The following is a 12,678-nucleotide window of genomic DNA, read 5'->3' as shown; positions in this document are numbered from 1 at the left end:
CAACAACACCAACAACAACAACACCAACAACAACAACAACAACAACAACAACAACAACAACAACAACAACAACAACACCAACACCAACACCAACACCAACAACAAAACAACAACAACAACAACAACAACAACAACAACAACAACAACAACAACACCAACAACACCAACAACACCAACAACACCAACACCAACAACACCAACAACACCACCAACACCAACAACACCACCAACAACAACAACAACAACAACAACAACAACAACAACAACTCACGGAAAATTTTCAAAAGCTCGCAAACAGCTACACATCAATTTCGTTGTTTATTTCATCTCTTACAAACATGTCATGAGAGACAACTACCACGATATTCAATTTTCCAGAAGGAAAAAAAAAAAAATCTGGTGTGCACATCACACGACTTTCCTTATCCTATTGGAATGATGCTTATTTTTATGTTCTTTAGTAACTTTTACAATATCTCTAACCGTTTTGTCAGTATAGCTGAAAACCGCCAAAAAACGGTCAAAATACCGCCAACCGCAGCACCTCTCTTAACCAAAAGTTTTGTGTCGCATCCTTGTCATATTTGACAGCTACATGCCAAATTTCAAGTCTCTAGCTCTTACCGTTCTCGAGATATTTTGTTTACAGACAGACAGAAGGACAGACAGACACACGGACCAATGGCTGAAACTTTGTATTTCGGCTCTAGGGACCTCAAAACGTGTTTTGGCACTAAAAACTGACCATCGAAAATTTGACCCGATTACATTACTTTCCTTCCTATAGGATAAGGAAAGTAAAAAGGTGTTTAGGAAACTACATAGGTGTAATATAAATGATGTATCTACACAAATAGGTACCTAAAGTAAATAAAATCCATGTACCTCGTAGATTCGTTAAGCTTAACCTATTTCAAAGGGCTGTTTGCCCCTACACCAAAGCCTTGAAAAATGGACTTATTATCGTCACGTTATTTTTAGTGACGGCAGTTTTACCCTGAATTCGGCGACAAGCTTCTCACATGAACCTCACCCAGTCTGAGTGTGGCAGGGAAAAGCCAACAGCAGGTACTACCTACTCCCACATGGTCACTAATTTAGATACCAACCACGCGAAAAGTTGCCACATCAATTTCGTTGTTTATTTCATCTCTTACAAACATGTCATGAGAGACAACTACCACGATATTCAATTTTCCAGAAGGAAAAAAATCTGGTGTGAACATCACACGACTTTCCTTGTCCTGTTGAATGATCAGAATGATGCTTATTTTTATGTTCTTTAGTAACTTTTACAATATCTCTAACCGTTTTGTCAGTATAGCTGAAAACCGCCAAAAAACGGTCAAAATACCGCCAACCGCAGCACCTCTCTTAACCAAAAGTTTCGTGTCGCATCCTTGTCACATTTGACAGCTGCATGCCAAATTTCAAGTCTCTAGCTCTTTACCGTTCTCGAGATATTTTGTCTACAGACAGACAGAAGGACAGACAGACACACACACGGTCCAATGGCTGAAACTTTGTATTTCGGCTCTAGGGACCTCAAAACGTGTTTTGGCACTAAAAACTGACCATTTGAAAATTTGACCCGATTACATTACTTTCCTTCCTATAGGATAAGGAGAGTAAAAAGGTGTTTAGGAAACTACATATGTAGGTGTAATATAAATGATGTATATACACAGATAGGTACCTAAAGACCTAAAGTAAATAAAATCCATGTACCTCGTAGATTCGTTAAGCTTAACCTATTTTAAAGGGCTGTTTGCCCCTACACCAAAGCCTTGAAAATTGGACTTATTTTCGTCACGTTATTTTTAGTGACGGCGGTTTTACCCTGAATTCGGCGACAAACTTCTCACATGAACCTCACCCAGTCTGAGTATGGCAGGGAAAAGCCAACAGCAGGTAGGTACTACTCCCACATGGTCACTCATTTAGATACCAACCACGCGAAAAGTTGCTTAATTTTTAATGATCCATTGGGAACTGGTGCAATCGACATGATGCAAATAAAGGATTAAACGAATGGTACCTACTAAGTAGGTACCATAAGTCTTAGTGTCAAGGTCCAAACGTAAAGGTAGCCAACACATTTTGATCTAACACTGATATTTTTCACGCGTACTCCGTAAGTCCGTATACTTACTCGTAGGTACGTAACACAAACACGTAAATAACACCTAACGTATAACACGTACCTACAGAGCACATAAAACACGTAAATAACACGTACATAACAGAATACTCAAGCTACCTGACAGACATCATGTCTGCTTTTTGCTTCAAATTAAATTCTCCCTAAACCCATGTGATTTTTCACGCCGAATCGAATGGTGCTCCTTCTAGAACTGTCCGACTTACGGTTGAGAAGTTGCGGGTTCGATACTCTCCTGTGTTTTCTTTCTTTTAGTACGTATTCGCAAATGTAATAGAAAGTCGTGTGATGTTCACACCAGATTTTTTTTACTTTCTATTACCCTTAAGTATAGGGAACCTATACAAGGTAATGAGAAAGTTTGCAATCGGTCCAAATTTTCAAAATCGGGAAATGGGTGGAAATATCCGTTTTGGGATCCCCTGATTCCAAAAAAGTGATTTTTAGCCCATGGTCTGTACGTGGGGGGTGTCTCTTCCCCACCCTCTTACCTTCCCCTCTGCCCATAATGTTCTGAATCAACCCCCTTCCCATCCCCTGGGGCCGGGGGGTGAGGGGATACCACCCCCCTCATCCAGACTTATAATTGGAGCCATGCGCCATCCCCCGTCTCTCTTTTTCTTTCCTCACAATGTGTATGACTATCACTATCATGCTACTATCAATGTTTGCACAGGGATTTTTGTCCAAATGCAATTTTCTGTTCGTCCAGTGTTGAAAGTTTTCTGTTTTTGTTGGGAGAGTTTCACTTAAAATAAATTGCTTCCCCTCTCGGGGATTGCTTGCAAAGTAGGACTTGTCTGAATGTCCAAAGACGGCTTTATGTTCCAAATAGGTTTTGTCCAAAGTGACTTGTCATACTCACAATGTGTAGGTATGACTATCACTATCATGCTACTATCAATGTTTGCACAGGGATTTTTGTCCAAATGCAATTTTGTTCGTCCAGTGTTGAAAGTTTTCTCTTTTTGTTGGGAGAGTTTCACTTAAAATAAATTGCTTTCCCTCTCGGGGATTGCTTGCAAAGTAGGATTTGTCTGAATGTCCAAAGACGGCTTTATGTTCCAAATAGGTTTTGTCCAAAGTGACTTGTCATAGTTTGGAAATCGCAAGATTTGATTCTATTGATTCTGATGTGAGAACTGTTTTTAATACAATTTTATTCTAGTCCTAGATTTTAATATCGGTTGAATATGATAGATTTGATTCTATTGATTCTGATGTGAGAACTGTTTTTAATACAATTTTATTCTAGTCCTAGATTTTAATATCGGTGGAATATGATAGTACGTAATTTGATTCTATTGATTCTGATGTGAGAACTGTTTTTAATACAATTTTATTCTAGTCCTAGATTTTAATATCGGTGGAATATGATAGTGAATCTGAATCAGTGTCACCTCTTGGCTATTTGCTTCTGCACCAACGTGCCCAGTCTCTCTACAAAGTGCTGCAACTGATCATACTGAATGATCTCCGTACTCTCAAACCTGTCCCGATACAAGCTGACGAAATGGTCCAAGTTGAGATCTATATAGGCGTATATCTCATGCAACATCTTCCACAGAGTAGCACGACATGTCTCCACACACATATCCATCTGGAATTTGAACTTCTCATACTCTGCGTCAGTCATCATGGGTCTCTGCTCCGCGAGGAGTTTAAACTTGAGTTCATTTGCCAGGTACTCCTTCAACCAATTCTCCAGAGATGTCTTGTACGCTTTGTAGAACAGATTGAAATGGTCGTAGATCGCACTCCGGTTCATCTGCTCAATATGGTCGCTGTTCAGAGTGGTATCCAGGGTGTGCTTCCAGACCGTGTCATGACGTTCACTGAACATCTGGTTGATGGTACGTTCGACGTCAAGTGGAGAGAGGGTTCCAGTCTGGACGTCCCTCTGGAGACGTTGTGATGAAACGACCAGGATGGTGAATGATAGTGTAAGCAGGATTGACACCAGTTTACTCATACCATGTAGTGATTGGTTTGGGTGGTTGTTACTGATTCTTTTTATTAGGTTTGTCTGTTTATCCACCGGCTAATTTTACATAAAAGAAACAATGTGTGAAATGGTCGTAGATCGCACTCCGGTTCATCTGCTCAATATGGTCGCTGTTCAGAGTGGTGTCCAGGGTGTGCTTCCAGACCGTGTCATGACGTTCGCTGAACATCTGGTTGATGGTGCGTTCGACGTCAAGTGGAGAGAGGGTTCCAGTCTGGACGTCCCTCTGGAGACGTTGTGATGAAATGACCAGGATGGTGAATGATAGTGTAAGCAGAATTGACACCAGTTTACTCATACCATCTAGTGATTGGTTTGGGTGGTTGATACTGATTCTGTTTATTAGGTTTGTCTGTTTATCCACCGGCTAATTTTTACATAGAAGAAACAATGGTTCTTAGGAGCATCTCGTCCACAAAACTTCTGTCATTGGTTACTTATTATTATTAGTCTTTTTATCACGTCAAGTGGAGAGAGGGTTCCAGTCTGGACGTCCCTCTGGAGACGTTGTGATGAAACGACCAGGATGGTGAATGATAGTGTAAGCAGAATTGACACCAGTTTACTCATACCATGCAGTGATTGGTTTGAGTGGTTGTTACTGATTCTGTTTATTAGGTTTGTCTGTTTATCCACCGGCTAATTTTTACATAGAAGAAACAATGGTTCTTAGGAGCATCTCGTCCACAAAACTTCTGTCATTGGTTACTTATTATTATTATTAGCCTTTTTATCGTTTTTGTTTACTCGTAGGTATACCTATACAAGCCTTTGAATATTTTTTCCTTTAATTATGCCTTAGTTCAGGTCTGATAATATGCTTATACAAAAAAAAATATGATTTTTACACTGTTACGTAGTGTAGTTTCTTGTACAAAATAATACTTAAGCTGCCTTGGGTATATGGTTTAATATCTCCTTTTTTTTTATACTTTTCCAAGTAGGTTTACTCGTAGGTATACCTATACAAGCCTTTGAATATTTTTTCCTTTAATTATGCCTTAGTTCAGGTCTGATAATATGCTTATACAAAATAAATATGATTTTTAAACTGTTACGTAGTGTACCTAGTTTCTTGTACAAAATAATACTTAAGCTGCCTTGGGTATATGGTATAATATCTCCTTTTTTTATACTTTTCCAAGTAGGTATGTACTTTTATTGCGCTGCGCCCTAATTCTTTTACATTGTTTAGTATTCTGTTTTCACTCAACACTTGTGATGTTATCGAAAAGTTTTCACTCGTACCCAATTTGTTTCTTCACACCCGCCACAACTCGTTGGTTCTATTGTTTTAACAACACTGGAGTATTGTTTACATTTGTTGTGTGTTCTCACAACTTTTGGTCTCTACTGGGTTTCAGCAAGATGAAACCCGGTGATAACAATGTGTTGCTAGTTATTGTTGGGAAACTATTAATACCACACATGGTAATATGGTTAAAGCTGTTAAAGGGTGTTCCGGCAGCAGCACTTTTATTCTGAGATTATTTGATATTTAGTCCGTCCTTCCTTTATTATTACTAATAATAAAAGGTATAGTGGACGGACCATTGTTTTATTTTCAAAGAACCCTGAGTGGTAATTGTCAAGAATTTGCTGGAATCTCTACTTGGGGTGACTGTGTGGGTGAGATTAAGGTGGGTAGTGTGTCGCCCTATAGAGGGTAAATGCCCCAAAACCTCGACATCTTTTATCAGTGACATTAAACTCAAATGCATGCCTTCCCTCATGAAATTGTCCCTACAAGGCTGAGTCCATAACTTTTGCTGCATTCAAAGCATAAAGTTTTTAAATACTTATCAGTTGGTCACACGTTCTATCATCGTCACTCATACTAAATTTTAATTCTCTCTCTCTTCTCTTTTTTTCTCTCTCTCTCTCTCTCTCTCCTCTTTCTTTCTCTCTCTCTCTCCTCTTTCTCCTGTCCCTCTCTCTCTCTGCTCTCTCTCCCTCCCAGTACTGCTAGGTTCCAGAGTTCGTATTGAAGCAAAATACAAACTTGCTTAGGAGGGCAAAATATTTCTAGTTCGAAGATTTGAAAGATAAAGACAGCATGTCTAGACAATACTCACTCCTTCCTCTTCTTTACCTCTCTTCTTCTCGCTCGCTCTCTCTCTCTCTCTCTTTCTTTCTTTCTCTCTCTCTTTTTTTTTTTTTTTTTTTTTTTTAATTTATTTTTCATTATTTTCTTTTCTCTTTTTCTCACAAAAGCATTTAAAACCTCAAAGCGTGAGTTCTATATTCTAGAAGAATTTTTTGCCCCCATGAAGCTGATACAAGGTTAGCATAAGCTTACCTATTGTACATGAGACATGAGATGACAGGCTAATACCTGGGGTACCTATGTCCTATTTTGACACTCTTTGTCTTCTTATGAACAGAAAAAAGGTTGTTAAAAGAGCTTGGCAAAAGAATAGCCACTTTGGACAGTGGCCATTCCTTTTCCAAGCTCTTTTAATAAAGAATTGAGGAGTTCTTGCGACCTGCATCAGTGGATAAAGGCATTGATGTAGCCAACAAGTACCTATTGGAGGTACCTACAAAATGGTACCTGTGAACAAATTGGTAGTCCAAACTCGGAAAGTAAGTACCTATGTATCCAAGATTCTCTTATATCCAGATTCGACTGTATAAATAATATTAAAACGTAATTTCACTAGGAAAATGGTGATGTTAAAATGCAGTACTCAGGGAAATGGTGATTACACCTACCTACATATATGTGATACCTCTGTAGGAAACTATTAATACCACACATGGTAATATGGTTAAAGCTGTTAAAGGGTGTTCCGGCAGCAGCACTTTTATTCTGAGATTATTTGATTTTTAGTCCGTCCTTCCTTTATTATTACCAATAATAAAAGGTATAGTGGACGGACTAAAGTTTTCACTCGTACCCAATTTGTTTCTTCACACCCGCCACAACTCGTTGGTTCTATTGTTTTAACAACACTGGAGTATTGTTTACTTTTGTTGTGTGTTCTCACAACTTTCGGTCTCTACTGGGTTTCAGCAAGATGAAACCCGGTGATAACAATGTGTTGCTAGTTATTGTTGGGAAACTATTAATACCACACATGGTAATATGGTTAAAGCTGTTAAAGGGTGTTCCGGCAGCAGCAATTTTATTGTGAGATTATTTGATTTTTTATTTTCAATGAACCCTGAGGGGTAATTGTCAAGAATTTGCTAGAATTTCAACTTGGGATAACCATCTCTTAAGTCTGGGTGAGATTAAGGTGGGTAGCGTGTCGCCCTATGGAGGGTAAATGCCCCAAAACCTCAACATCTTTTATCAGTGACATTAAACTCAAATGCATGACTTCCCTCATGAAATTGTCCCTACAAGGCTGAGTCCATAACTTTTGCTGCATTCAAAGCATAAAGTTTTTAAATATCAGTTGGTCACACGTTCTGTCATCGTCACTCATACTAAATTTTAATTCTCTCTCTCTCCTTTTTCTTTCTCTCTCTCCTCTTTCTCTCTCTCTCTCTCTCTCTCTCTGTCTCTCTCTCTGCTCTCTCTCTCTCTCTCTCTCTCTGCTCTCTCTCTCTCTCTCTCTTCTGCTAGGTTCCGGAGTTCGTATTGAAGCAAAATACAAAATCCTCTGTATGGAGAACCGTAAAGGAATACATAATATACTAGTACATAAAATACATACTCATATACATAGGTGGTAAAAGTAGGTAAGATAGGTAACACATGGATAAGAAATGACTCTTCATCCCCTCTCTCTCTCTCTCTCTCTCTCTCTCTCTCTCTCTCTCCCTCTCTCTCTGTGTAGATTCGTTAAGCTTATTAACCTATTTTAAAGGGCTGTTTGCCCGTACACCAAAGCCTTGAAAAATGGACTTATTATCGTCACGTTATTTTTAGTGACGGCAGTTTTACCCTGAATTTGGCGACAAGCTTCTCACATGAACCTCACCCAGTCTGAGTGTGGCAGGGAAAAGCCAACAGCGTACTCCGCAAGCATCTGATCCCTAGTAATGAGCATAGACAAAAAGAATGTGCCATGATGTAGGGTAATAGAAAGTCGTGTGATGTTCACACCAGATTTTTAATGATCCATTGGTAACTTGTGCAATCGACATGATGCAAATAAAGGATCAAACGAATGGTACCTACTAAGGAGGTACCATAAGTCTTAGTGTCAAGGTCCAAACGTAAAGGTAGCCAACACATTTTGATCTAACACTGACATTTTTCGTACTCCGTAAGTCCGTATACTTACTCGTACGTAACACAAACACGTAAATAACACCTAACGTATAACACGTACCTACATAGCACATAAAACACGTAAATAACACGTACATAACATAATACCCAAGCTACCTGACAGACATCATGTCTGCTTTTTGCTTCAAATTAAATTCTCCCTCGTCTGTAGAAATCTGAAGGATAAATTTCACCTTGTAATCCGTTTAATTAGTATCTCTCTCTCTCTCTCTCTCTCTCTCTCTCTCTGGCTGTCCAAAGGCAATTTGCTCTAGCATCATGAGCACGTTACCCTCTGGAAGTATTATGGGCGAGGACGAAGGTGTTTCACAATACCTCTATACCTAATGTTATTTATCTACCAAATTTCATAGTGGCTTATTATTATTATTACACAATTCGATCAAATCTAGGCGCACGGCAGTGCGCCAGGCCAAGTTCCGGCCTGAGCACGCCAGTGTGTATATTACACGAAACATTTCGACGTATTTTTACCCCTATCATAACTCCGTCAATTTTCAATGTAATCTCACGAAATTTGGACCATATGTTAACCTATACTTCCTTATTATACCTGCGAAATTCCGAAGTTCTAGCCTTACCGGAAGGGGTAGAAAAAACGGTTTGAAAATCGCTTATTTTACGACTGACTCACTCATCAAAATTATGAGGCACTTCCCGATGTCCTAGAAACTTGAAATTTGGCAGGATGGTAAGTCTTGATGAGTATGTAAAGGGAAAAATCTGAAAATCGGCAAAAGTTGCACTGGGCGCCGCCCACAGGCGGAAACCGCTTTTAAAAAAAAAAAAATGATTTTATCAAATTTAGGTTCCTTAAAGAGAGATGGAGAGAGAAAGAGAGAGAGAGAGACCGAGTTGGTGCTCTCCGAAGGGCCGGGATCAAATTTCGGCGGAGTCAATGTTTTTTTCAGCTTTACGAGCTTGAACTTAAGGGTGGATGCACGAGTGTAGTGAACAGTGTAAAAAAATCTGGTGTGGACATCACACGGCTTTCTTTATCCTATTGAATGATGCTCATTTGGGTGTTCTTCTATTGTATCTTTTACAATATCTCGTTTAGTCAGTATACCTAGTTGAAAACGGCCAAAAAGCGGTCGAAAGCCGCCAAAATACCACCAACCGCAGCATCTATCTTAACCAAAAGTTTCGTGTCTCATCCTTGTCACATTTGACAGCTGCATGCCAAATTTCAAGTCTCTAGCTCTTACCGTTCTCGAGATATTTTGTTTACAGACACAGACAGACACACACATGGACTAATGGCTGAAACTTTTTATTTAGGCTCTAGGGACCTCAAAACGTGTTTTGGCACCAAAAACTGACCGTCAAAAATTTGATCCAATTACATTACTTTCCTTCCTATAGGATAAGAAAAGTAAAAACTACTTGAAATATGGTCATTGTTTGCACAGGAGAACTTTATAAAACTTTGAAGATTTGAAGAACTTAGTAATCCACAAAAGATGTGACCAAGCTCTGTTTTACATCAAATAATTGGAATTTTGATTGAGATTGCTTTTGGAAAATCTCATGCTACACCACTACTCAAGATAGCGCTACTTCCTCTGTCACCCTTCTAAAACCCACAGCACCACATGGAAGTAGAGAGTGGAGATGAAATTTTGTCCACAGGCTAATGTCAGACTAAATTAAGAGGTTTGTTGAGGTTTAATGTCGCTTAAATTTCGTGTGCCACACATTTCAAAGGGATGAAGTGATTAAACGGAAAACGACACGAAACACGCTAGTAAAAGCATTTTGACCTACATATTTCCGTATCCCTAATCTATTTGAAATTTCAATCTCACAGGATATCGTCTGTGTTTAATCCATGAGGATTAAGGAGGGTATTGATGTCCTTAGCGATATTTTGTTTACAGACATACAGACACACACATGGACCAATGGCTGAAACTTTGTATTTAGGCTCTAGGGACCTCAAAACGTGTTTTGGCACCAAAAACTGACCGTCAAAAATTTGACCCAATTACATTACTTTCCTTCCTATAGGATAAGGAAAGTAAAAATTATTGAAATATGGTCATTGATTGCACAGGAGAACTTAATAAAACTTTGAAGATTTGGAGAACTTAGTAATACACAAAAGATGTGAACAAGCTCTGTTTTACCTCAAATAATTGGAATTTTGATTGAGATTGCTTTTGGAAAATCTCATGCTACACCACTACTCAAGATATCGTCACCCTTCTACTTCCTCTGTCACCCTTCTAAAACCCACAGCACCACATGGAAGTAGAGAGTGGAGATGAAATTTTGCCCACAGGCTAATGTCAGACTGAATTAAGAGGTTTGTTGAGGTTTAATGTCGCTTAAATTTCGTGTGCCACACATTTCAAAGGGATGAAGTGATTAAACGGAAAACGACACGAAACACGCTAGTAAAAGCATCTTGACCTATTTCTGTATCCCTAATCTTTGAAATTTCAATCTCACAGGATATCGTCTGTGTTTAATCCATAAGGATTAAGGAGGGTATTGATGTCCTTAGCATCACCATTTCCTCTTGCTGAGAGATTAAAATTCACTTTAGCTCAAAATAACATGAATTTCCTGGGTTCATTAAGGTATAACAGACTCTGGGTTCATTAAGGTATAACATGCTGGGAGGTAAAATAGACTTTACTCTGTGTGAATTCCCTTATTAGAATTTACCTTGTGTTCTAATATCTTGTTCTTTATTTCCTCATTCACTTTTTTACCGTATTAGTTCAAATGAATTCCCTTATTAGAATTTACCTTGTGTTCTAATATCTTGTTCTCTATTTCCTCATTCACTTTTTACCGTATTAGTTCAAATCAACCAACAAATCACAAACTAGACGAGATGTTGTGGATCTCCTGGAATAAAGTGGGATTGATGTACAACGGAAGACTTAACATCGTCCTGACATCGAAGAGGGAAGGATGACAGGATACTCTGTATTTTAGCTGAAACACAAACTAGACCAGATGTTGTGGATCTTCTGGAACAAAGTGGGATTGATGTACAACGGAAGACTTAACATCGTCCTGACATCGAAGAGGGAAGGATGACAGGATACTCTGTATTTTAGCTAAATAATCAACACAAACAGTTCAATTTTTAGAGGCGCTTACAATTCTGTAGAGGATAAAATTCTCCTCCAACGTGATCGACTGCTTCGTCGGGTTTCAGAACGTTCTCCTTTATGACATAAGTGTCACTTTAGGACATAAGTGTCACTTTAGGACATAAGTGTCACTTTATGACATAAGTGTCATAACAGAATGACGGCTGAACATCAAATATTACAATCAATACGTAGCATACATCGTCTTTATAGATCTTCTTTTTATAACCAACCCCCGTGGAGGTAGCACTCGACCAGACCATGGCAACGAATTCGTCTGGAAACATAAAAAGAGAGGTGCCGAGGACTTTAATTGTTTCAACTACTATAACAAAACATATAAGAGGTAAAGAGGTGAAGATGTGTAGCACTGACTGGATCCCACACTGCATCACACACCCAAAGTTAAGCAACTTTGATTCTCCTACACTCCTACCTAAATTACTAGGGTTGGGAAGGTACCACTGAAATTGACCTGGGTTTGTGTCGGGACACACATAACCGTACTGCGTCCTCCCCAGCAGAGACCTCTACCCGGAGGACTGTTGGTGACGGTGCGCGGTGGTAGGAGAACACACTTATCCGCCCGTCATCGCTCCAAGCTATATGCTACGCAGCTACAGCAGTGCCTGCACTTCGAGTACTTGCACGAATCGTTTCGCTCATGTGTGCACGAGTCCACACCGTCACCGTCAATAAGTAAACTGAACTGTGACGATACGAACCCGGCGCGGACAGTGCGGACACAGCTCAGTCTCCGAACACCACGACACGACGGGAGGCCGCATACCTGTTGCAATGTTGGAAAAGTAGAGCGAAATAGGTATCAGAAATCACCTCCAGAGTGTATCGTCAATGGCGGTCGTCATTTGAATGGTGGACTCTTCAAACCTTCATAAAATCAAATTTCCAACATCTGTAGAGGATAAAAGCGTGATCGACTGCTTCCTCGGATTTCAGAACGTTCTCCTTTATGACATATAAGTGTCATAACAGAATGACGGCTGAACATCAAATATTACAATCAATACGTAGCATGCATTGTCTTTATAGATCTTCTTTTTATAACCAACCCCCGTGGAGGTAGCACTCGACCAGACCATGGCAACGAATTCGTCTGGAAACATACAAGAGAGGTGCCGAGGACTTTAATTGT

The 12,678-nt window shown here is 39.4% G+C and overlaps 1 protein-coding gene and 1 long non-coding RNA gene across 2 annotated transcripts; both read right to left on the bottom strand.

Moving 5' to 3' along the window:
- Window positions 1-3,021: 3,021 nt before the first annotated feature.
- LOC113467708 lies at window positions 3,022-4,520 on the bottom strand. Its single transcript, XM_026824053.1, has 3 exons — window positions 4,237-4,520; window positions 3,548-3,905; window positions 3,022-3,361 (listed from the first exon to the last, which is right to left on the bottom strand). The coding sequence occupies exons 1-2, from the start codon at window positions 4,462-4,464 to the stop codon at window positions 3,558-3,560; spliced, it is 576 nt and encodes a 191-aa protein (XP_026679854.1). The 5' UTR covers window positions 4,465-4,520; the 3' UTR covers window positions 3,022-3,361; window positions 3,548-3,557.
- A 154-nt stretch (window positions 4,521-4,674) lies between these two features.
- LOC113467709 lies at window positions 4,675-5,504 on the bottom strand. The gene is made up of 2 exons (XR_003391682.1): window positions 5,129-5,504; window positions 4,675-4,925 (listed from the first exon to the last, which is right to left on the bottom strand). It is a non-coding gene; the product is annotated as an uncharacterized LOC113467709 (long non-coding RNA).
- Between the last annotated feature and the right edge of the window lie 7,174 nt (window positions 5,505-12,678).

The sequence above is a fragment of the Diaphorina citri genome, unplaced genomic scaffold (genome assembly GCF_000475195.1).
Source record: "Diaphorina citri unplaced genomic scaffold, Diaci psyllid genome assembly version 1.1 scaffold532, whole genome shotgun sequence".
NCBI lineage: Eukaryota > Metazoa > Arthropoda > Insecta > Hemiptera > Psyllidae > Diaphorina > Diaphorina citri.
This window is presented reverse-complemented; position numbering and strand designations above follow the sequence as displayed.